General features: G+C 46.2%; 1 protein-coding gene across 2 annotated transcripts in view; it reads left to right on the top strand.

The window, feature by feature from the left end:
- The window catches only part of tyw1 (tRNA-yW synthesizing protein 1 homolog (S. cerevisiae)), a 221,105-nt gene extending 218,746 nt beyond the window's left edge, over window positions 1-2,359 (top strand). For both annotated transcript variants that reach the window (XM_034168561.1, XM_034168560.1), the window contains exon 16: window positions 1,643-2,359. In XM_034168561.1, coding sequence (XP_034024452.1) covers window positions 1,643-1,864 — 222 coding nt within the window. In that variant the 3' untranslated portion in view covers window positions 1,865-2,359. The remainder of the gene's footprint in view (window positions 1-1,642) is intronic.
- Window positions 2,360-27,024: the final 24,665 nt, after the last annotated feature.

Here is a 27,024-nt window from a genome sequence, read left to right as displayed (position 1 = left end):
ATGTAAAAACATTCAGTATTTGTTTTATATAACGGCTGAAATAGATCCTTGTCATTTGATATTTTATTTATTTATAAACAACAGAAAAGGGACTTACATTTTGGTGTTCCCCTGTACTGTGTAGTCCAGTGATGCTGTGCACTGATTTCGGACTTGTGTGTAGTTCCTCAGTCCAGCCAAAAATCACATCAGTATTTCATGTGAACAGGTCTTCATGCATCCAGACGGCTTACAGCGGAGTGGATATTGTGTATGCGTGTGTGTGTAGCAGCGTCACTTAGCTCAATCAAATCATCATGCCGTTGTCCCCCGCTCGCACGCAACCGGCTGTGTACATCCTCAGTGCAGCGAAAAAAAAGAAATCACATCAGAAATGAGTCCAGCTTTTCTTTTTCTCTTCCTGCTCACATCCTCCAGACAGCACAGTGGATTTGTTTTGTGTGTGTGTGTGTGTGTGTGTGTGTGTGTGTGTGTGTGTGCGTGCGTGCGTGCGTGCGTGCGTGCGTGCGTGCGTGCGTGTGTGTGTGTGTGTATCTTACAAGAATTAGCAGTGTCAGTTAGCTCAATCAAATTATGTCTCGGGAGAGTTGATGTCCTCCGCGCATACGCACACACACGCAATCTGGTCAGCGCTTGTGCGTGCGTGTACTACCAAAAAAAGACTGTGTACGTCCTCAGTGCAGCGAAAAAAAAAAATCACGTCAGAAATGAGTCCAGCCTTTCTTCTCTCTGCCTGCTAACAGCCTACAGGCAGCACAGTGGATTTGTTTTGTGTGTGCATGTGTGCGCACACACGTGTGGGCCAGTTTACATGAGCATGTGGGCGTGCACGATCACGTTTGTGCACGTGCACAAGGATGTGTGTGTGTGTGTGTGTGTGTGTGTGTGTGTGTGTGTGTGTGTGTGTGTGTGTGTGTGTGTGTGTGTGTGTGCAGAGTGCAATGGTACCAAACGTATGGAACCAAATTTGCACTCTAAATACAATGCAACACAAATGGGATGAATTAATCCATGTCATGTGACATACAAAGCACCAATCAAATGACAAGTATCCACTCAGCCGTTATATAAAACACTAATAAACGTGTGACTGAAACAGAATTTTAAAAAAAATACTCAGATTTGAAAATAAGTAGCTACTGTTTGTCCTCGTTGTAGTAGCACCTCCTCATGGTGCCACCAGCAACAAAGGCAAAAAACTATCAAGTAACACTTTCACAGTGCAAATGTTAAATTTATATAGTCTGTTGATTGGTGATTTGTAAAAAAATGACTGAAGGCTTTTATTAACTGTATTGTGTCCAAGAATAATTCTCCAAGCAGGTTACCTTGCCATGCACATATACTGATTTTGGAAGATAATTATTTTTGTACAAAGCAAGGTTTTATTATGTTTATGTCTAAGGACTGCAAATAAAGTATTCACAAAGTTTGACTTATAATGGCAGGCACTGAAATGCAGATATTGGCTGGATGGCGCATTAGAAAGCCATCATGTCTTTTCTGCTTGTTTAGTTTTTTGTTGTTGTTTGTTTGTTTTTCTAGATGTGCATTCATGACGTACCAGCACATCCACACACAAACTGTCAGTCAAAGCCACTTACTCATCTGCTGTCTGGTGTTTGTGTTTGTCTGCGTTCAGTTTAAGGTGGACGGTGAGTGGTGGACATGGATCGACTACGATCGTTTCCAGGAGCTGATCCAGGCTCACGAGGACAGTGGGGGACAGCAGAGCTTCTCATCGTTGGACTACATAGCCAAGACCCCAAGCTGGGCTCTGTTTGGAGCCCAGGAGCAAGGATTTGATCCGGCTGACACCCGTTTCCAACGTCGCAACAAAGCCAAAGACATCTCAGGATGCTGATAGAATAAGGAAGAAAATGTTAGATGATTTAATCTGTTTTTCAGTAGTTGTTAGGAGAGTGTGTATTTTAAATGTCGGGAGGTTTTTTTTTTTTGGTTACTCAAAAATGGCTGTGGCTCGCCAAAGCCATTCTCCTCTCTTTAAAAAAACAAGCCCAAGTTCTCAAAATGCACCTGTCATGATGGTCACATTTGGAGTGCCTTCATTTGTGGCAGCTAATTGTTTTTCACAGACATCTTTAGTCATCTATGTTTTAGGACAGTGGTTGTATTTATTTGGTGGTCAAAAGATTTGAGCACCACCACAGATGAGAACATCCATTCTGCATCTCCACCGAGAGACGTTACAGTCTCTGCACATTTGACTGCTCACTGTTTTCATATACGTGCCCACTACTCTGATCTTGGACCGTGTTAAATATTACAGAACTGTTTTGCTTTTCGGGTATTGTGGATAAACTAGCAATGGGCAATATTACTAAAATAAAATAAGGGACATTTTTTTGTTTGCCATCATTGCCATCAGATGAGACCAGAATAGAACTTTTTTTCGAATCAACTCCACTTACCATGTTTAGAGGATGAGAACAACCCCAAGAAAACCAAGGTGCAGTGACACGAGCATGCCTGTGACTCACGCAACTCACGTCATCGTGATGATCCCACCCGCTGTGTTCACAGCTGGACGCCATTCTTTGTTCTACCGGCTGCCACGCACTCTGCGCTGGACGCTGTGTATATAAAATAATTATTTTGTGGTGGATTAATCTTTTTTTTCTGCAAATTGGCTGTTGAAAATGGCTGTAATCTCATTCTGAATCACACAGGAGGCTGCACCCGGAGCTGTTTGCGCGCGTGCACCTAACTACCTGCAGAAAGCATTTTGAGCCATCTAAAAAGGTAATTATTTGTCATGTTTACATTGTTATGGCTTGGTAAATGTTGCGTGTTCTTTCCTTCTTGTGTGCAGCTGTTAAAGTCTGTTTATAACATTTAACTTCTTGTTATAATCCTTCAGAGGAGCTGCGCTCTGATGCGATCCGCTGACGTCACCACTCGCTCTGTTCACTTCTTTACTCCACTTGATGAGCTGCACGTGGTGTTGGAGATTAGATTGTGCCACATAGCACGACATTTGTGTGTGAAAGGTTTTTTTGAACATTTCAAAATTCTCTGTGCGCAATAGCACGCACCGGCGCCCCTCTCGCATCCTGTCTGCACCCATTAAAGATGAGTTTACTCTCCAGCACGACACAGTTCGAGCTGGTGCGTGAATCAAATGCATGCTCATGTCAGTGCACCTTTACAATCATACAGTAAGACAGGAAATGATTAACCCCAAAAACCTGGTCCTTTGTTCTCCTGCATAAGTATCAGCTTCAATAAGCACCTCTGTGCAGTCACCTCATTATTTTCCAGGTGTCCCTCAGTCTCCAAGACTGAGGACTCAGAGACATTAACATCACTGCCAAGATAGGTGAAACACTAATATGGGTACGTTTATGATGGCCGTTCAGGAAGGCATTGAAAGCCTGAAAGGTCATCTTAATCCAGTACAGTCACAAACCAAGGAAATCCTATTCCTCCCTCAGCTTCTCAAGTGCTACAATCAGGGTATCCATTGAATTTGCACAGATTGTGGCTCACCGATATGAAGGTCAGTAAACCTTTCCCTACCAGCAATGGGAGCTAAAGTGCTGGTCCTCATCCTTAACAAACACTCAGTCCATGCAAGCATCAAACAGTGTAGGAGCCAGTTTTCATTGGGAAAAGTCTAGATTCTGGACCTGCTCCACACAGCACTCACTGTGTAAAAGACTGGCTATGCTGTCCAGCAACTCTGGGATCCCATGAATTCTCAGCAAATCCCAGACAGCAGTGCAATCAACTGAATCGAATCTTATTCTTGACCATTCAGAGTCGCCACAGCACATCATGCATTTCCATCTCAACTTGTCCTCTGCATCTTTGTCACACAAACCACTTGGATGTGCTCCCTCACGACATCCATAAACCTCCTCTTTTGACTCCCTCCTGCATGGTGGCTCCACCTTCGGCATCTGTTTTACTACATTCCCTGGGTCCCTCCTCTGCACGTGCCCAAACCATCTCAGTTTTGTCTGTGACTTTGTCTCCAAACTGTCCCACCTGTGCTGTGCCTCTGATGTGTTCATTCCAAATGTTTCTGTCCTCATCATTTCAGAAGAAAATTGCTGTATCTGTCATTACTACTGCGCATCTAATAGCTGCCATACTGTCCTTGTACATGTCCTGTGTCACCTTCACATACTTCTGTCACTCCAGACTTCCTCATGCAATACCACAACTGTTCTTTCGTCACCCTGTCATAATTTTTCACTAAATCCACAAACACAATGTAACAGCTTCTGGCCTTCTCCATCAGTACTCTCAGAGCAAACATTGCATCTGTAGTGCTGTGTCTATATGATACGCATCTCTCAGAGACAAAGACTGTTTGCAATGCCAGAACAACATCTCCCTCCACCTGAAGGAGCTCAGCTCCAATTCCCTATAAGTTTCCACACCGTCAGCTGTTTCACTGAATTTGCGATCTAACATTCCAGTCTGCAGCAACAACGTGCTTTAATTGATAGTTTTGTAATTCTAGTCGTAAAATCTAAGTTTGTTGCACTTAATCATTTTATTTAACTGGACTGTCATCTGATCTGCAACAATTAAGTAAAAACACATGCAGTACAGCAGGTCTATTAATTTCACCATAATCAATGTGGTGGGAAACATTTACTTTGTCATTTGTGAATGCAATGCACAGCATTGTGTACATTGCACACAGATACTTTTTAAGTGTGAGGTTGACATTTGAAGATTAAAAACGTCCTGGCGGTTGGCCTTCAGAAACTCTTGGAGCTGCACAGGAGAGCTGCGGCCGATCAAAGCCAGGAACAGTGGGGGGCAGTCAGGACAGTACCACAATCTGGACATGACCTTTCTTTTGCTTTTTATTACCACTGCCACAAAGGTTATGTTTGCACCCACATCTGTTGGTTTTTCTCTTTCTTTCGAGAATGACTTCAGCTTGGTCTGAAGTTTGGGCCTTTCCTAGAACAAAGTATGACATTTGAGACCGGGTTCAGAGCCAGGAACTTCAGAGGTGATTTTTTTTTTTTTTTTTTTTTTTTTTTTTTTTTTGTGGTGGATCCATAACTGTATAACCTGGACTTTTTTTTAAGTTTTTGTTTTGTTTTTTGTCTGAGACTTGTTATTGATACTTCTATAAACCATGCACAATATTATATTGTTCCATATAAATCTGAAATTGCCAGAGGGACAGAGAGGGGCAGGATGGTTTAGTGACAGTAAGAGGTGAGATCAACATGATCAGGAATTATGAGGAGGGTTACAGAGGGAGAAAGATGCTGAGGATGGAGCTGCTTGGTAAGGGAAGAGGGAGCCCAAAGGAAGTTTCTGATGTGGTGACGGAGCACATGCAGATGTGTGTGAGACTGAAGAAGATGCTGAAGACAACATGAAAGGAGACTGATGATGTGCTGTGGCGACTCTGAACAGCAGCAGCCCAAAGAAGAAGATACTAAACACCAGAAAGCCGGTGATGAGTTACTTTGCCCTCCATCTGATTGCTGTGCACCTCACAGGAACAATAAGAATAATTAGATCCTGACCGATATGTGGGTTGAAAATATCAGATGATATGGGTCTTTTATGAACATCTGTTGTTTTTACTGATATGAGAACTTATTTTACAGAATAATCTATCCATAAAAATACTTTCTGTTGAAAATAGTGTTATTAAATAGCTTTTCCAGCAGAGGGCACTCTAATGAGAAGTCTTTTATGCCGATGCTGAGCGATGTAACATGGGGACTGCCAATCCAAGTGAAGACACTGGAGTTCATGTTTAAACTGTAAAACATCAAGCTTCAGTTTTGTTTATTTGTCATACGGGTTTGTTAACAAAATGGCCAGAATCATTACTAGTCATGATGCATATATATCAGTATTGTAAAAAAAAAAAATCCCTGATATATGTATCAGCCTCCAAAAATTACAGTCAGCACTCCACAGAAACTGCATTCCTTAAATTGGTGAATGACCTGCTCACTGTGGATTCAGATATCAATTCAGTGTTGCTGCTGTTGGATTTACATGCAGCTTTTGAACTATACAGTGCATCCAGAAAGTATTGACAGCGCTTCACTTCTTCCACATTTTGTTGTTACACCCTTATTCCAAAATGGATGAAATTAATTTTTTCCCTCAAAATTCTATACATATTAAATTAATTAAAAGCAAATTTATTAAAAAAAAAAACAAAACTAAGAAATCACATGTACATAAGTACTGACAGCCTTTGCATTGAAGCTCAAAACTGAGCTCAGGTTCATCCTGTTTCCACTGATCATCCTTGAGATGTTTCTACAGCTTAACTGGAGTCCACCTGGGGTAAATTCAGTTAATTGGACATGATTTGGAAAGACACCTGTGTACATATTAGGTTCCACAGTTAACAGTGCATATCAGAACACAAACCAAGCATGAAGTCAAAGGAATTGTCTGTGGACCTCTGAGACAGGATTGTCTCAATGGACAAATCTCGGGAAGGGTACAGAAACATTTCTACTGCTTTGAAGGTCCCAATGAGCACAGTGACCTCAATCATCCGTAAATGGAAAAAATTCAGATCCACCAGGACTCTTCCTAGAGCTGCCCACCCATCTAAACTGAACAATCAGGGGAGAAGGGTCTTAGTTACGGAGGTGACCAAGAACCCAATGATCAGTCTGTGAAAAAAAATTAAACGTTTAATTTTTGCATCCATTTCACAGGGGTGAAATACATGTAGGGCTGCATAGGTTCAGCGTAGTTGGTACGCGGCATTACGCAACTCTACGTAGCACGTAGTCAACATATCAAAGGAGTGGCTTCAGGACAACTCTGTGAATGTCCTTGAGTGGTCCAGCCAGAGTCCAGACCTGAATCTGATTGAACATCTCTGGAGAGATCTACAAATGTCTGTGCACCGACGTTTCCCATCCAACCTGATGGAGCTTGAGAGGTGCTGCAAAGAGGAATGGACAAAACTGCCCAGAGATGTGTGCACCAAGCTTGTGGTATCATATTCTTGAGGCTGTAATTGCTGCCAAAGGTGCATCAACAAAGTATTGAGTAAAGGATGTGAATATTTACGTACATGTGATTTCTTACTTTTTTATTTTTAATAAATTTGAAAACAAAAATTAAATGTCATTATGGGGTGTTGTGAGGAGAATTTTGAGGGAAAAAATTAATTACTCCATTTTAGTATAAGGCTGTAGCATAACAAAATGTGGAAAAAGTGAGGCCCCGTGAATACTTTCAGGACACACTGTAGCTCAAGGCTATAACCATGAAGTGAACATTTGGAGGGCAAGGGAGGGGGGTGGGGAGTCCTCACTGATTTACTTTATTTTCTTAACGCTCGGTAATTGATGTTTTCTGACAAATTTTGTCTTATGTTTTCAAACAGTACCGTATTTGCCTGTTGGCACCCAGGACTCTCCACATGAAATTCTGTCTGAAGAGGGGTTGGGCTGATGCACAAGTGTGGCCAGTATTATGTTGGTCAAAACGCCCAGTTCAATCAAATGTCTGATTTCATCACTCACACACTCGCTCAGGTTCAACCACTTACTCCAATTAAGGGTCACGGGGAGCTGGAGCCTATTGCAGCAGTCATAGAGCGCGAGGCGGGGTACACCAGGACACCAGTCTGTCGCAGGGCCACATACAGACAAACAAACACATTCACACACACACCTACGGACAATTTAAAGTTTCCAATCCACCTAACCTGTCTGTCTTTGTATGTGGGAGGAAGCCGGAGCACCCGGAGGAAACCCACACAAACACGGGAAGAACATGCAAACTCCACACAGAAAGGCCACAGATGGGAATCGATTCCATGACCTTCTCGCTGTAAGGCAACTGTGCTAACCACTAAGCCACCATGCTGCCCCTAAAAAAAGTAAACCACAAATAACTCAGCTGTTTATGTTGGTTTTTTGTCCTTTTGTCATTCAATAGATGTGTCACTTCTGTAATATATTTTAATTTCAGGTGGGCATTTAACCAACTTTTGTCAAATAAGGGGGTGGACTGATGCCAGGTCATGGGTCCTCTGCCAGGCAACATTCTGGTATTTCACACTCCATTCTCCCAGAACTGAAAAATGCTTTTGGCATTTCTCTCATTATCAGGCAGTGATATTTTCCAAAACAGAAGTTTGGTTTTATCATCTTCTCGCAGTCCTCCGTCAACACCAGAAACACATTAATAACTGAGACCAACTCTTGCACAAAAGACAACAAAGGAACTTACTTTTAATAAAAAGAGCACTTGGGGCTGAGGGAGGATAATGTCAGATGTTCCAGAGTCCTCTGTGAGTTTTCTGTTTGTACAAATATTCATCAGTGATGCAGAACAGCACTCAGTCTCAACACAACGAAGCCCTCAAGGCAGAATTTACAGGTTGCTGGTGAGAAATGGAACATTCAGTAAAATGTGAGCCTCAAATACCTCAGGCACTGAGCCCCAACGCACAGATCCTCTTTATAAGCATTTAGTTCAAACATATGTGAGGCATAAAACACACACTTGGCTCTGTCCAAACAGAAACAGAACATGCTCTGTACTTCAGCTCCAACACTGAACACAGTGACATTTAGAAGTAAGGATCAACTATTAGAGGAACGAGAGGAACAGTAGTAGCCAGTAAACCAGTATTGACCATTCTGGTATTTATATTGTGTATTCATTGTATTACATTGTGTATTTATATTGCACACTGGTTTTGCTTCTTACCCTGTGTGCTGTTATACAATGCTGCCGGAACCTCAATTTCCCTGAGGGAGTCTTCCCAAAAGATCAATAAAGTTCGAACTAATCTCTATCTAATGTAATTAATGGGGGGTTCAGGTTTTATTAATTTTGAAGTATATTTAGATGACATTTGGCTAACAGAATTATAACTAAAAACAAACCAAAAAACAGTTTCAGTATGTAGACTGCACATTACAGTTGTGAGCCTGTGTTCTCTCAGGCTGCTGTGTTTGCAGGTCAGAGGTCAGCCTGGGTCATTTGTCATTACAACAGCAGACACCATCGACTTCCCCGCTGAAAAATAGCTGATGTTTTGGTCCTAGAGGGGTTTTTCTTACATTTTAAAGCTGCTGCATGCAGCTGACAGGTGAGGTTTGTGTGGCTGCCTCTGTCACATTGAAATTCTGGTGAAAACAAGCATAAAAACTGCTCAAACCCACTATTGACATGTGACACTTTACTGCAGAAGGGTCTTACAAAACACAGTTCAGTCACTGTGACCTCTGATATTTAGGATTCCTGAAGCCCCTCTCACAGAAATGGCCTGTGCGTGATGTGTTGGTGGCACCCATTGGTGCGCCATTCTCGCCGCACACGGGCTCTGCGTTTTCAGGGTGCAGGACTAGTTTGTGTCCCTAGGTTGAATAAAAAGTCTGCGGATCATAGTGCTTTCTCTTATGCTCCTGTTCTGTGGAATGATCTCCCTGCATCAATAAAACAGCCAGATTCTGTAGAGAATTTCAAGTCCAGACGTAAGACGCATTTATTATCTCTTTTGTGTGGCTAGCATACTGGCATAGTGTGGTACTACACATCCTATGCTTTTAAATTAATTCTACTAGTAAATGGAGTGGGTCTGGCCTCAACGTAATCTAATTCTGGGTCTGTTAGTGAAACTTGGGGCTAGTGGCCAGAGATCACTAATATTTTCTCTGCTTACCTGTTGCTTAATGCTAATAAATTTTACCATAGGTGTAGTTTTTCTGGCTGACTGATTCTGTTTTTCTCTCTCTCTCTCTCTCTCTCTCTCTCTCTCTCTCTCTGTCCAAGGTGCGAATGACATCATGGGCTGGATTTGATGACTGCATAGTTTCTTAAACGGACAATAGACTGTGCTGTGGGAACAGTCCCACTGAATGGCATGAGTACTGCTGGATGACCCCTGCCTGTGGTGCAAACACCTGCATGGACTTTTCATAAAATGAATCTTTTTTTTTTTTTTTTTTTTTTTTTTTTTTTTTTTTTGCAAAGTTGTGTTGTTTGATTCGCTGTTTTCTGTTTTTTCAGCTCTGTAAAACTTCAAAACTGCAAAAATCATGTAATTGTTAGAACAGCCTAAGCAGAGGGTCACCCTTCTGAGTCATCTGGTCTGCTTGAGGTTTCTTCCTCAAATCATCAGAGGGAGTTTTTTCTTACCATTGTTGCCTGTGTGGGTTGGCAAGGTTAGACCTTATTTGTGTGAAGCGCCTTGAGGCAACTTTCATGTGATTTGGCGCAATATAAATGAAGTGAATAGAAATATACTGAAATGAGTAAAAATCCGACCATATATTTGTTCCATGCACCCACTAAATGAGCTGATTTTAATTAGTTCAACCCTGCCTGGTTAGCTGAACTAATTAGACAGTCAGATAGATGAGATAATTAGTGAAAAATTCTGTTTTGGGTGCACAGCTGGACATCGTAGGACTTTTACTCACTGAAGCCAGGGATTTCCAGATTGTTTTTTAATACATTGCAGGCTTTAAAGGCAAAAATGGATGTATAGTAACAAAATAAATTAATTTGACCACAGAAAATGTGAAATATCTTGGATTCATATTGTCTGCAATAAAGCAGAAATTAAAGTAAGTGTAAATGTCACTGCATGTTTTTTCAAAGACAACATGCTGTTGTGACCTTGACTGTCTCATAACCACAAAGGATCTTCATCAAGTGACTGTATCACAAAGGCGTGACATCGCATATTGACACTTCATTTTCAGAATATTTGCATTCTGGTGGGGTAATAATTTCTCGCCTGACAACGAACTGGTGATGAATCGCACAGAAATGTAATGAATCACAGAGAATCTGTCTCGGTAGTGACTGTTGAAATGTGTGTGGGGGTGCTGAGGGAATTGGATAGATTCGTTCTAATTGCCTGCTGTGTGTCCTGGGTGATTTTTTTTATTATTTCCTCAGGAATCATATGTTCTTTTTCACTCCTCAGTCTGTGGAAAAGCTTCACGCCCTTAAAAGGTCTTGGAAAATGCACTCTAAAGCGGAATGTTTATGCTGTTAAGTGCCTTATAAAAGCTGAGTAAAATTACACACCATGTGGTCCGTTACAGCTAAACTTTGTAACAAGGGTGATAGTGGTGTTAAAAAAAAAAAAAAAAAAATTTGTGTCATAACTGCACCAAACTCCATCTGTCTCCAGCTGGTCTTTTACATGTAATATGTTGTTTAGTATGACTGAAGACACCACAGAAAGGTGCCACAAACCATATTTATTCTCAATTGTGCAGGCAGACGTCAATAAATGCAGAGTAGGCGGTCCACGGGGCGACAGTAGCAACGGTTTTTTTTTCGTGCTCCTGTCACATTATGATTCAAATTTTCATGATGGGCTTTTTTTTTTTTAACTCACTATTACTAACCCTACTCCTACCCCCAACCCTAACCTTAACCATAACCTAACAGCCAAAAACACAACATCTGCCCTCCCCCCTTTATTTAATGAAAGCTACTTAAACACCAGGGTGGTCTAGAAAATACAAACCAACTTTTTCAAGGAGCGTCTTAATTTTTTTGGTTCCTTTAGGGGAAAAAATAAATTGGGTGAAATTTCATGAGATTTGAAAAATATTAACCACTCCCGCCCGGCCCCTGTTTTTTGTGTTATGCGAGTGACATTTTGAGTTCTGGACTGGATATACTAGTTCATTAGTGGCAGATTTTGATCCATCTGCCTCAGGTCACATTTTTGATAGTAGAGAAGCTTGAATCTTCGACTGGACTGGGTTGGGTCCAGTCAAAGATTCAAGCTTCTTTACTATGGAAACCACCTGGACAACTAAGAGCCTACACAGAAACATCACATTTTTGAGGCATTCAACTCCAACATGGACTTCCTGATCAAGGATCCCTCAGAGTGGGAGGATGACCCGTCATTCCAGTCATCACAGCAGGTCCTTGTTGCTGCTGTCAGTGATTTTGCTGAACGAGGAATTGCACTCCGAGGCCATGGTTCTCAACCGGAAAAAGGTGCCTTGCCCTCTTCAGGTTGGTGGAGTGTCCTTGCTTCAAGTGGAGGAGTTTAAGTATCTCGGGGTCTTGTTCACGAGCGAGGGACGGATGGAGCGTGAGATCGACAGACGGATCGGTGCAGTGTCTGCAGTGATGGGGGTCGCTGTATCGGACCGTCGTGGTGAAGAGAGAGCTGAGTAGGGGGGCAAAGCTCTCGATTTACTGATCAATCTACGTTCCGATCCTCACCTATGGTCATGAGTTTTGGCTCATGACTGAAAGAACAAGATCACGAGTATAAGCGGCCGAGATGAGTTTCCTCCGCAGGGTGGCTGGGCGCTCCCTTAGATTTAGGGTGAGGAGCTCGGTCACTTGTGAGGAGCTCGGAGTCAAGCCGCTGCTCCTCCATGTCGAAAGGAGCCAGCTGAGGTGGCTCGGGCATCTTTTCCAGATGCCCCATGGACGCCTTGCTGGAGAGGTGTTCCGGGCACGTCCCATTGGGAGGAAGCCCCAGGGAAGACCCAGGACACACTGGAGGGACTACGTCTCTCGGCTGGCTTGGGAACACCTCGGAGTTCGCCCGGAGCAGCTGGGGGAGGTGTGTGTTGATCGGGAGGTCTGGGTGGCTTTGCTTGAGCTGCTGCCCCCACAATGTGACTCTGGATAAAGCGGAAGAAAATGGATGGATGGATGGAGTTGCACTTATCCAGGATTACAATCAAATCCTAATGAAGTTGTTGAGTGACAATGTCAGTTCCCTAAGGTGAAGAAAATCTGAACCAAACGCAACTCCCCATGACTGTTTGTTTTCACCAAATAGGTGAACGGTGACATGTAATACTTTTTAATCTCTCCTGTATGGTCAGTTAAAGGAGAAAGGATTGTTGCTTCAATTTGTATTTCACTTGTGAACAGGTACATTACTGTTTGCAACTATTGGTTTGCAACTATTGGTTTGCAACTATTGCAATTTCCACCCCGCCTGCAGCAGTGGTTGGAACAGTCATATCGAAATCAAATTTTACACAAAACATTTTCTCATTAAGATGAACAATTTTGTCAGGAAGCACCTTAAGAAAGTCATACTTTTATTTTTGGCATACTGTAGAGGACCAGCCTAACACACACCCATCTCAAATTTTATTGAAGTTGATTAAACACCCACCCTATATGAATTTAATTTCATGACCCCAGCACATGGTAAAAAGCAAAAAACAGAGAGTTTTCATGAGGTTTTTCTCGTCGCTTCTGAGTCTTACTTGTGACAAAGTTATTTGTGTGTCCCAAGTTCTGTAAATGTGCCAGGAAACCCACATAAACTGGGTTTTTTTTTAATTCATTAACTACTCAACAAAAATATAAACGCAACACTTTTGGTTTTGCTCCCATTTTGTATGAGATGAACTCAAAGATCTAAAACTTTTTCCACATACACAATATCACCATTTCCCCTGAAATATTGTTCACAAACCAGTCTAAATCTGTGATAGTGAGCACTTCTCCTTTGCTGAGATAATCCATCCCACCTCACAGGTGTGCCATATCAAGATGCTGATTAGACACCATGATTAGTGCACAGGTGTGCCTTAGACTGCCCACAATAAAAGGCCACTCTGAAAGGTGCAGTTTTATCACACAGCACAATGCCACAGATGTCGCAAGATTTGAGGGAGCGTGCAATTGGCATGCTGACAGCAGGAATGTCAACCAGAGCTGTTGCTCGTGTATTGAATGTTCATTTCTCTACCATAAGCCGTCTCCAAAGGCGTTTCAGAGAATTTGGCAGTACATCCAACCAGCCTCACAACTGCAGACCACGTGTAACCACACCAGCCTAGGACCTCCACATCCAGCATGTTCACCTCCAAGATCGTCTGAGACCAGCCACTCGGACAGCTACTGAAACAATCGGTTTGCATAACCAAATAATTTCTGCACAAACTGTCAGAAACCGTCTCAGGGAAGCTCATCTGCATGCTCGTCGTCCTCATCGGGGTCTCGACCTGACTCCAGTTCGTTGTCGGAACTTCGCACAGCCATTAAAGAGGAGTGGACCAACATTCCACAGGCCACAATTGACAACCTGATCAACTCTATGCGAAGGAGATGTGTTGCACTGCATGAGGCAAATGGTGGTCACACCAGATACTGACTGGTATCCCCCCCCCCAATAAAACAAAACTGCACCTTTCAGAGTGGCCTTTTATTGTGGGCAGTCTAAGGCACACCTGTGCACTAATCATGGTGTCTAATCAGCATCTTGATATGGCACACCTGTGAGGTGGGATGGATTATCTCAGCAAATGAGAAGTGCTCACTATCACAGATTTAGACTGGTTTGTGAACAATATTCTAGGGAAATGGTGATATTGTGTATGTGGAAGACATTTTAGATCTTTGAGTTCATTTCATACAAAATGGGAGCAAAACCAAAAGTGTTGCGTTTATATTTTTGTTGAGTATATTTTTCACATGCACACAATGTTTTTTTTTTAATCAGCAGTTGTCACATGACGATGGCAGTTTGCGAGTTCATAGTAAGAGAGTTGCGCACAAGGTGGAACAGATCTGGTACCGTTTGACCCTAAATGGTTGAGATATCTGTGATGAAATCAGACATTTTCTTGTTTATATGGAACGGTGGGCCTTCTGATGAACATAATATTGGCCGTGCGCTTGTGCATCCTCCCACTCCTCTTCACTCCACTCCCACTCCATCCTCCCAAAAACTAGGACAGTGGTATGTTTACCACTGTGTTACATCACCTTTCCTTCTAACAACACTCAATAAGTGTTTGGGAACTGAGGACACTAATTGTTGAAGCTTTGTAGATGGAATTCTTTCCCATTCTTGCTTGTTGTACGACTTCAGCTGTGCCACAGTCCGGGGTCTCTGTTGTCCTATTTTGCGCTTTATAATGCACCACACATTTCAATGGGTGACAGGTCTGGACTGCAGACAGGCCAGTCTAGTACCTGCACTCTTTTACTACGAAGCCACGCTGTTGTAACACGTGCAGAATGTGGCTTTTCATCGTCTTGCTGAAATAAGCAGGGAAGTCCCTGAAAAAGACGTTTGCTTAGATGGCATCATGTGTTGCTCCAAAACCTGGATGTACCTTTCAGCATTGATGATGCCATCACATATGTGTAAGTTGCCTATGCTATGGGCACTAACACACCCCCATACCATCACAGATGTTGGCTTCTGAACTTTGCGCTGGTAGCAATCTGGATGGTCTTTTTCCTCTTTTGTCCAGAGGACACGATGTCCATGATTTCCAAAACCAATTTGAAATGTGGACTCATGAGACCACAGTACACTTTTCCACTTTGCGTCTGTCCATTTCAAATGAGCTCAGGCCCAGAGAAGGCGGTGGCGTTTCTGGATGTTGTTGATGTATGACTTTCGCTTTGCATGGGAGAGTTTTAACTTGCACTTGTAGATGTAGTGACGAACTGTGTTAACTGACAATGGTTTTCTGAAATGTTCCTGACCCCACGCGGTAAGATCCTTTACACAGTGATGTTGGTTTTTAATGCAGTTTTGCCTGAGGGATTGAAGGTCACGGGCATTCAATGTTGGTTTTTGGCCTTGCTTCTTACATGTAGAAAGTTCTCCAGATTCTCTGAATCTTCTGGTTACATTATGGACTGTAGATGATTGAATCTCTAAATTCCTTGCAATTGAACATTGAGAAACATTGTTCTTAAACTGCTGGATTATTTTTTCACGCAGCTGTTCACAAAGTGGTGATCCTCACCACATCTTTGCTCGTGAACAGCTGCGCCTTTTGGGGATGCTCCTTTTATACCCAATCATGACACTCACCTGTTTCTAATTAACCTGTTCACCGGTTGAACATTCCAAACAAGTGTTCTTTGAGCATTCATCAACTTTCCCAGTCTTTTGTCCCAGCTTTTTTGGAGCACGCTGCAGGCATCCATTTCAAAATGAGTAAATATCTGCACAAAAACAATAAAGTTTATCAGTTTGAACATTAAATATTGTTGTGAAAGTGTAGTGACACGGACCCACAACAGGGGGCGCAAATGAACGGTCAATAGATGAGCCAAAAAATAACAATTTAATGTTGTGAAGGTGCACAACGAACATACAGACAATCTCAGAATATGATTACAGTCAATCCACAAAGGTGACGTGTGGGCAGGCTCGAGGATAGAAGACGTCTGTCCTGAGAAGAGCCGGAACCACACGATTTCCGCCGCCACCGAACCTGGTGAATACTGGAGCCACCAAGTCCCGAATTCCCAGGTGATCACCGTCCCCGACTGTCGGATCTGGTACTGCTGGTGAAGAACAAAGACAGTCAAGTGTGGGTGTGTGTACACCCCATAACAACAACGGTGGGAATGCCACCTCCACCTCTCACTCAATATTCTGTAGAGTACCGCAGTGATTCCTCAGGGGAAAAGAGTGCCGTCCTGCACTCACTCAGCTTCCACGGAAAGAGGAACTGGTACTCCTGCAAACACTCACAATATACAGATTATATTGTAACACAAACGGCTGAGGATATTACCTCCAAAGAAGTACGATATCTCGGCAACGAGGTGGAGATGACGTCTGGTCTTTATGGAGTGAGATGATGTAGAGTAGATGGGTGACAGCTGTCAAGAGATAATGAGTGACAGCTGTCACCCCCGGCTGTGTCCGTGGCGGCAGCGCCCTCTCGTGCCTGAAGCCCGTACTTCAGGCAGGGCGCCCACTGGTGGTGGGCCAGCAGTACCTCCTCTTCTGGCGGCCCACACAACAGGACCCCCCCCTCAATGGGTGCCTCCTGGAGCCCGACCAGGCTTGTTCGGGTGACGGTGGTAGAAGTCGGCCAGGAGGGCCGGATCCAGGATGAAGCTCCTCTTCACCCAGGAGCGTTCTTCGGGTCCATACCCCTCCCAGTCCACCAGGTACTGAAACCCCCGGCCCATCCGACGGACGTCCAGGAGCCGGCGCACCGTCCAAGCCCGCTCCCCGTCGATGATCCGAGCAGGAGGCGGTGCCGGTCCGGGAGCACAGAGGGATGAGGTGTGGTGAGGTTTGATCTGTGACACGTGAAAAACCGGGTGGATCCGCAGTGAAGCCGGGAGTTGGAGCTTCACTGCGGCAGGACTGAGGACTTGGAGGATCTTGAATGGTCCGATATATCTGTCCTTAAGTTTTGGGGAGTCCACCTGGAGGGGGATGTCCTTCGTGGAAAGTCACACCTCCTGCCCGGGCTGGTAAGCAGGGGCCGGGGATCGCCGGCAGTCTGCATGGGTCTTCGCCCTCGTCCGGGCCTTCAACAAGGCAGATCGGGCGGAGCGCCACACCCGACGGCACATCCGCAGGTGGGCCTGGACCGAGGGCACACCGACCTCTCCCTCCACCACAGGAAACAACGGGGGCTGATACCCCAAACACACCTCAAATGGGGAGAGGCCGGTGGCAGAGGACACCTGGCTGTTATGCGCATACTCGATCCAGGCCAGATGTTTACTCCAGGCCGTCGGGTGTGCGGACGTCACACAGCGCAGAGCTTGCTCCAATTCCTGATTGGCCTGTTCTGCCTGTCCATTGGTCTGCGGATGATACCCGGACGAGAGGCTCACAGTAGCCCCCAGTTCCCGGCAGAAGTTCCTCCAGACGTGTGAGGAGAACTGGGGACCACGATCAGAGTCGATGTCGATGGGTATCCCATGCAGACGGACGACGTGGTGGACCAGGAGGTATGCTGTCTCCTGGGCTGTTGGGAGCTTTGGGAGGGCCACGAAGTGGGCCAACATGGAGAATCGGTCCACTATCGTGAAGATGGTGGTGTTGCCCTGGGACGGCGGGAGGCCCGTGACGAAATCCAGGCCGATGTGGGACCAGGGGCGATGAGGCACAGGTAGCGGCTGGAGATGTCCTTGAGACCTTTTATGGTCTGCCTTGCCCCTGGCACAGGTGGTGCAGGCCTGGATGTACTCCCGGACGTCGGCCTCCATAGACGCCCACCAGAAGCGCTGCCGGACAACTGCCACGGTCCTTCGCACCCCTGGATGACAGGAGAGCTTGGAACCGTGACAGAAGTCCAAGACTGCAGCTCTGGCCTCTGGTGGGACGTACAATCGGTTCTTCGGACCTGTTCCTAGGTCCGGGCTCCATGCCAGGGCCTCCCGGACGATCTTCTCCACGTCCCAGGTGAGGGTGGCCACGATAATGGACTCAGGCAGGATGGGATCCGGTGGATCCGACAGTGCGGTTTTGACCTCCTCTTCGTGTACCCGGGACAAGGCATCCGACCTCTGGTTCTTGGTCCCGGGGCGATAGGTGATCCAGAAGTCAAAACACCCGAAGAACAGTGACCAGCGGGCTTGCCTGGGGTTCAGCCGCTTGGCGGTCCTGATATACTCCAGGTTCCGATGGTCAGTGCAAACCGTGAACAGCACAGACGCTCCCTCCAACAGGTGTCTCCACTCCTCAAGAGCCTCTTTCACCGCAAGGAGTTCTCGATTGCCGACGTCATAGTTCCGTTCAGCCGGGGTCAACCTGCGTGAAAAGTAGGCACACGGGTGAAGAACCTTATCATTCTCTCTGCTCTGGGATAGCACGGCTCCTATCCCTGAGTTAGAGGCGTCCACTTCAACCACGAACTGGTGGCTAGGGTCGGGCTGCACCAAAACTGGCGCAGTAGAGAACCGCCGTTTCAACTCCTTGAACGCGGCTTCGCACCGATCCGACCAGGTGAAGGGGACTTTTGGAGAGGTCAGGGCTGTCATGGGGCTAACTACCTGACTGTAGCCCTTAATGAACCTCCTATAGAAATTAGCGAAGCCGAGGAACTGTTGCAGCTTCCTACGGCTTGTTGGTTGGGGCCAATCTCTCACCGTCGCAACCTTGGCCGGATCAGGGGCGACGGAGTTAGAGGAGATGATAAACCCCAGGAAGGACAAAGACGTGCGGTGAAACTCGCACTTCTCGCCCTTCACAAACAGTCGGTTCTCTAACAACCGCTGCAGGACCTGACGTACATGCTGGACATGGGTCTCAGGATCCGGAGAAAAGATGAGAATATCGTCCAGATATACGAAGACGAATCGGTGCAGGAAGTCCCGCAAGACGTCGTTAACCAAGGCTTGGAACGTTGCGGGGGCGTTGGTAAGGCCGAACAGCATGACCAGGTACTCAAAGTGACCTAACGGGGTGTTAAATGCCGTCTTCCATTCGTCTCCCTTCCGGATCCGAACCAGGTGATACGCATTTCTAAGATCCAGCTTAGTAAAGATTTTGGCTCCATGCAGGGGGGTGAACACGGAATCCAACAATGGCAACGGGTATCGGTTGCGAACCGTAATCTCATTCAGCCCCCTGTAATCAATGCATGGACGGAGTCCGCCATCTTTCTTGCCCACAAAAAAGAAACCTGCCCCCATCGGGGAGGTGGAGTTCCAGATCAGCCCGGCAGCTAATGAGTCCCGGATGTAGGTCTCCATTGATTTGCGCTCAGGTCGTGAGAGGTTGTACAGCCTGCTGGACGGGAACTCAGCACCTGGAACCAAATCAATGGCACAATCGTACGGACGGTGCGGGGGAAGGGTGAGTGCCAGATCCTTGCTGAAGACGTCAGCAAGATCGTGGTACTAAACCGGCACTGCCGTCAGATTGGGAGGGACTTTGACCTCCTCCTTAGCCTGTAAACCGGGAGGAACCGAGGATCCTAAACACACCCGATGGCAGGTTTCGCTCCACTGAACCACCACCCCAGACAGCCAATCAATCCGGGGATTGTGCTTCAACATCCATGGGAAGCCCAAAATCACGCGGGAGGTAGAAGGAGTTACAAAAAACTCAATCTCCTCCCGATGGTTTCCAGACACCACCAGAGTTACTGGTTGTGTCTTGTGTGTGACTAAAGGGAGGAGGGTGCCATCTAGTGCCCGCACCTGCAATGGCGAAGGAAGCGCCACGAGAGGGAGCCCTACCTCCCTTGCCCATCTGCTGTCTAGCAAATTCCCTTCTGACCCCGTGTCCACCAGTGCTGGGGCGTGAAGGGTTAAATCCCCGCTCAGGATTGTAACTGGGAGTCGTATGGCAATCTGTGTGTGTCCCACGTGAATGTTTTGACCCCCCCTTAGCCCAGTCTCTGAGGGCGGTTGTTGTTGTGGCCATTTGGGGCAGTTTTTCTGTGTGTGTTCCTTTGAGCTGCATGAGAAAGTCCGCGCACGTCTCCACACAACCTCCGTACGGCTTAGGAGGGCTTATGTATGCTTCAGGGGATGGTGGGAGGGGTTGTTGAACCACCACTGGAATGTTCATATCCTGCACAGGGTCGGCAGGAGGAGGAGCTGCAGCAGCGCCCTGAATGCTCGCCACCACCTGCGCGGAGAGAGCCTCCACCCTGCGGTTCAGGAGGATGTTTTGCTCGGCCATTTGATCCAACCGAGCCGTAAAGGCGGTGAGAATGTGCTGCAGCTCACCAATCACGCCTCCTGCAGACGCCTGCGCTCCCTGCTCTCCCATTGGTCGTTCAACAGCCGGGTGACGCCCCTCGGAGTCCATGACGCTGGCCGAGATATCCTGTTGTGAAAGTGTAGTGACACGGACCCACAACAGGGGGCGCAAATGAACGGTCAATAGATGAGCCAAAAAATAACAATTTAATGTTGTGAAGGTGCACAACGAACATACAGACAATCTCAGAATATGATTACAGTCAATCCACAAAGGTGACGTGTGGGCAGGCTCGAGGATAGAAGACGTCTGTCCTGAGAAGAGCCGGAACCACACGATTTCCACCGCCACCGAACCTGGTGAATACTGGAGCCGCCAAGTCCCGAATTCCCAGGTGATCACCGTCCCCGACTGTCGGATCTGGTACTGCTGGCGAAGAACAAAGACAGTCAAGTGTGGGTGTGTGTACACCCCGTAATGACAACAGTGGGAATGCCACCTCCACCTCTCACTCAATATTCTGTAGAGTACCACAGTGATTCCTCAGGGGAAAAGAGTGCCGTCCTGCACTCACTCAGCTTCCACGGAAAGAGGAACCGGTACTCCTGCAAACACTCACAATATACAGATTATATTGTAACACAAACGGCTGAGGATATTACCTCCAAAGAAGTACGATATCTCGGCAACGAGGTGGAGATGACGTCTGGTCTTTATGGAGTGAGATGATGTAGAGTAGATGGGTGACAGCTGTCAAGAGATAATGAGTGACAGCTGTCACCCCCGGCTGTGTCTGTGGCGGCAGCGCCCTCTCGTGCCTGAAGCCCGCACTTCAGGCAGGGCGCCCACTGGTGGTGGGCCAGCAGTACCTCCTCTCCTGCGGCCCACACAACAAATATCTTGTCTTTGTGGTTTATTCAATTGAATATAGGTTGAAGAGGATTTACAAATCATTATATTCTGTTTTTATTTACATTTCACACAACGTCCCAACTTCATTGGAATTGGGGTTATACTTTTCCTGAAGTAACACATAGGCATGTAGGATGTCATCATGCTGCCCGGTGGTGCTTCATGCTTCACAGGGCTTTTGTGCTTCAATATTTCAACGTTCCATGAGTTCAACATCACAGTCATTAAACATCTGACAGCCGTCATCACATTTGTATTTTTTGATTCTTTCATGTTTCCAAAAATGTTGTTGGTTGAATAAGTCCAGTCATGAAAAGATGCAGTGTGTGCTGACCACAGACACCTGCATAATTGTGCAATAATAATAATAATACTGTGGCCCCTACATTCATTTGTAGGTGACTATGTGGTTCGGGGGAAGTGATGATCTATTGGTTAAGCGATGGGCTTGAGACCAGAGGATCCTTGGTTCAAATCACAGCTTGACCGTAAATCACTAAGGGCCCTTGGGCAGGTCCTTAAGCCCCTAGTTGCTCCTGGTGTATAGTGAGTACCTTGTATGGCAGCACCCTCACATCAGGGTGAATGTGAGGCATTATTGTAAAGTGCTTTGAACATCTGATGCGGATGGAAAAGGCCGAAGGGAACTAGGATGCCGAGCATGGAAGTTCGTAATCAGGTCAGGGTGTATCCTTATAGACTTGGGCAACCGAAGGCAGACAGAAACCAAGTTAATAATCTTTGAGATGGGAAACAGACCAATGAACCTGGGAGCGAGCTTCCTTGGCAGACCACGGATGGGCAGATGACGGGTGGAGAGCCACACCCGTTGTCTAGTAGAGTAGACAGGCCCTTGTGACCTATTCTTGTTGGCTGCGACCTTGTAAGCCACCGATGATCACAGCATAGACTGACGGGCCCACTCCCAGGTCCATCGACCAGCTGAGGATGAGGGACAGGGCCAAGGGCACACATGAAGTCAAGTCTGTGGAAAAGAACAGAACAGGCTGAAAACCATGCGACACATGGAACGGAGCGTAGCCAGTGGATGCGGATGGTACAGTTGTGGGCGAGCTTAATCCTTACTTACTGGGAAGACCAGGAGGCCGGTTGCTATGAGGTGAGGATACGAAGGCCCTTTTCTAATTCCTGATTGACCCTCTCGGATTGTACATTCGCCTGCAGATGATACCCGGAGGTGAGGCTGGAGGAGACCCCCAGCAGTCGACAAAACTCCCCCCAAAACCACGAGACAAACTCTGGACCCTGATCGATAACTTAAAAACGTGGTTTAATAAGGCTTCAGCGGTTTCTTTTGCAGTTGGCAGTTTAGGTAAGGGAACAAAATGCACCATTTTGGACAGGCGGTCAACAACAGTAAGAATTACAGTATGTCCCTTGGACGGTGGCAATCCTGTTACCAAGTCCACTGAGATGTGTGGCCAAGGTCGTGTAAATTTGTAAAGGATGGAGTTTGCCAGTAGGTGGTCAGGTGGAGGATTTGCACATAGGATTTGCACATAGATCGGACATGCCCTGATATATTCAGTTTCATCAGGGAGTAATTGAAGCCACCAAAACCTTTCCCGGATGATATTAACAGTGTTCCTGATGCCCAGATGACAAGCGAAACGACTGTTACGAGCCCAACAAATGACCTCCCACCGTAGTGCATCTGGTACGAACAACCTCCCCGCAGGCCAACCCTGAGGTACGGGAACATCGCGCGTCGTGGACCGGACCCTGGTCTCAGTGTCCCAGGTGAGGGCGGAGAGGAAGCAGGATGTGGGCAAGTTGGTAGCAGGTGCTGACGGTTCTTCAGACGGGTCTTCCTGTTGGGAGAGTGTATTGGGTTTGCTGTTTTTAGAACCAGGACGGTATAAATAATACAAAGTTAAAACGACTGAAGAAAATTGACCACCGAGCTTGTCTGGAATTGAGTCATTTAGCTGAGCGCAGGTATTCAAGATTCTTATGATCAGTCCACACTAAAAGTGGTACTTGTGCCCCTTCCAGCCAGTGGCGCCACTCCTCCAAGGCCACTTTGACCACCAACAGTTCTCGGTTGCCGATGTGGTAATTACGTTCAGCTGGAGTTCATTTTTTGGACAAAAAAGCACAGGGATGTAACTTCTTATCAACAGGATCAATTTGGGACAAAACGGCTCCGACCCCCACATCGGAAGCATCCACTTCAACCACGAACTGTTGGGCGGGGTCAGGGAGGAGTAGTATGGGGCTGCTGTGAAGCATTTCTTTAGGACCCAGAATGCCTCATCACACTCCGGTGACCAGTGGAAGGTCTGGAGGGATGAGGTTACGTTATGCAGAGGAGCTGCCACCAAACTGAAATTTCGAATGAACTTACTGTAAAAGTTGGCAAAGCCCAGGAACCTTGGGACCTCCCTACGGTCTTTTGGGGTGGCGCACACACACTGCAGCTACCTTCTCCAGGTCCATCTGGACTGTTCCTGGTGCAATAACGAATCCCAAAAATGATACAGTGGATTTATGAAATTCACATTTCTCTGCTTTAACAAATAAATGGATGCGTAATAAAGTCTCGAGTCCTAGACGCACATGTCGGGAGTGAGTACCTTCATCTGGGGAAAAGATCAGGATGTCGTCTAAACTTATTCAGGAAGTGACGTAGAATGTCACTGACCAGGTTTTGAAATACAGTGGGTGCACTGGTTAAGCCGAAAGGCATAATCTACACTCAACAAAAATATAAACACTTTTGGTTTTGCTCCCATTTTGTATGAGATGAACTCAAAGATCTAAAACGTTTTCCACATACACAATATCACCATTTCCCTCAAATATTATTCACAAACCAGTCTAAATCTGTGATAGTGAGCACTTCTCCTTTGCTGAGATAATCCATCCCACCTCACAGGTGTGCCATATCAAGATGCTGATTAGACACCATGATTAGTGCACCGGTGTGCCTTAGACTGCCCACAATAAAAGGCCACTCTGAAAGGTGCAGTTTTTGTCACACAGCACAATGCCACAGATGTCGCAAGATTTGAGGGAGTGTGCAATTGGCATGCTGACAGTAGGAATGTCAACCAGAGCTGTTGCTCGTGTATTGAATGTTAATTTCTCTACCATAAGCCGTCTCCAAAGGCGTTTCAGAGAATTTGGTAGTACATCCAACCAGCCTCACAACCGTAGACCACGTGTAACCACACCAGCCCAGGACCTCCACATCCAGCATGTTCACCTCCAAGATCGTCTGAGACCATCCACTCGGACAGCTGCTGGAACAAATCGATTTGCATAACCAAAGAATTTCTGCACAAACTGTCAGAAACCGTCTCAGGGAAGCTCATCTGCATGCTCGTCGTCCTCATCGGGGTCTTGACCTGACTCCAGTTCGTCGTCGTAACCGACTTGAGTGGGCAAGTGCTCACATTCGCTGGTGTTTGGCATGTTGGAGAGGTGTTCTCTTCACGGATGAATCCAGATTCACACTGTTCAGGGCAGATGGCAGACAGCGTGTGTGGCGTCGTGTGGGTGAGAGGTTTTCTGATGTCAGTGTTGTGGATCGAGTGGCCCATGGTGGCGGTGGGGTTATGGTATGGGCAGGCGTCTGTTATGGACGAAGAACACAGGTGCATTTTATTGATGGCATTTTGAATGCACAGACATACCGTGACGAGATCCTGAGGCCCATTGTTGTGCCATACATCCAAGAACGTCACCTCATGTTGCAGCAGGATAATGCACGGCCCCATGTTGTAAGGATCTGTACACAATTCTTGGAAGCTGAAAATGTCCCAGTTCTTGCATGGCCGGCATACTCACTGGACATGTCACCGATTGAGCATGTTTGGGATGCTCTGGACCGGCGTATACGACAGCGTGTACCAGTTCCTGCCAATATCCAGCAACTTCGCACAGCCATTGAAGAGGAGTGGACCAACATTCCACAGGCCACAATTGACAACCTGATCAACTCTATGCGAAGGAGATGTGTTGCACTGCATGAGGCAAAGGGTGGTCACACCAGATACTGACTGGTATCCCCCCAATAAAACAAAACTTTTATTGTGGGCAGTCTAAGGCACACCTGTGCACTAATCATGGTGTCTAATCAGCATCTTGATATGGCACACCTGTGAGGTGGGATGAATTATCTCAGTAAAGGAGAAGTGCTCACTATCACAGATTTAGACTGGTTTGTAAACAATATTTGAGAGAAATGGTGATATTGTGTATGTGGAAAAAGTTTTAGATCTTTGAGTTCATTTCATACAAAATGGGAGCAAAACCAAAAGTGTTGCGTTTATATTTTTGTTGAGTGTAGATACTCATAATGGCTGGTGGGAGCATTGAAAGCAGTTTTCCATTCATCTCCTTGTCTAATCTGCACTAAATGGTAAGCATTGCGGAGATCAAGTTTTGTAAAGATTGTGGCACCCTCTAGCAGCTCAAAAGCGGTAGCAATCAGTGGCAGGGGGTAATGGTTCTTAACAGTTGCATCATTCAGTCCACGATAGTCAATACAAGGATGGAGTGACATCTTTCTTTTCTACAAAGAAAAACCCCACCCCTGAGGGAGAGGACAAAGGATGGATCAAACCAGCTTCTAAAGATTCCTAGATATAATCGTTCATGACAATGTGTTCAGGGGCAGTCAGAGAAAACAACTTCCCCCGTGGGGAACTGGCACCTGGAAGTAGCTCAATGGTGCAGTCATATGCTCGATGTGGAGGCAGTGATTTTGCCTTGGCTTTACTGAAAACATTTGCGAGATTGTGATAACACGGAGGAACGCCAGTAAGATCAGGATTAGGTGAACTGGTGATTTTTGCGGCTGTGACAACACAGCAGCCTGCACAGGTGGGGCCACAAGAACTGATTCGTCCCTCAGACCAGATTATCTGAGGACAGTGCTTTTTTAACCAGGGATGCCCCAAAATGGCAGAGTGAATCATTTTATCGAATATGTGAAAACTTATAGTTTCAGAATGAGTGCCAGCTATGATTAGCTGAACCGACTGGGTGCGGTGAGTGATGTGACCAAGCTTATGACCATCACTGCATGCATAACCAGTGGACGTGAGATGCGGTACAGCTTGAGGTGCAGGGACCTGGCGAGTGAGGATTGTGGTAAATTAGGGTCAGAACCAGAATCAATAAATACTGGTACGGAACAGGAAGAATGATTGGAGATAAAGCTGGCTGTGATCACATTTTGGGGAGTAACTGAATAAATAGAATTTTGACTCCCCCATCATACCGGTTGTGACTGCGTGGGGGCACCCCTGGCTTGACATTCAGTGACCACATGCCCAGCTTGTCCACAATAGAACCACAGGCCCTGGTCTTGTCGGCGCTGCCGCTCCTCGGTGGTCAGCCAGGTTTGACCCAGCTGCATAGGTTCCTCTGGAAATGGATGAGAAGAGCCAGAGCTGGAGGAGGAGGAAGCGCCGTGTTGAGCAGGAGGCATCTCCAAGCACTGGGCTGGGAGGCGCACATCATGTCAAGGCCGGTCCGCCAGCTGATCCTGAATCTGTGTCAAAAGGCCTTGGAAAAACACATAGTGGAGCGCCGCTGGGTTCCACTTGCTCTTAGCCGCCAGGATGCGGAAGTCGATGGTGTAATCGACGACACGTCTGCTTCCCTGCCGAAGCTGCATCAGGAAATGGGCTGCCTCACGGCCCGGTGATGTATGCTGGAACACTTGGAGGAGTGCAGTCTTGAACGCCTGGAGAGAGTCA

The sequence above is a fragment of the Thalassophryne amazonica genome, chromosome 4, assembly GCF_902500255.1.
Source record: "Thalassophryne amazonica chromosome 4, fThaAma1.1, whole genome shotgun sequence".
NCBI lineage: Eukaryota > Metazoa > Chordata > Actinopteri > Batrachoidiformes > Batrachoididae > Thalassophryne > Thalassophryne amazonica.
The sequence above is the reverse complement of the archived record's forward strand: the minus strand, read 5'-3'. Positions and strand labels throughout refer to the sequence as shown.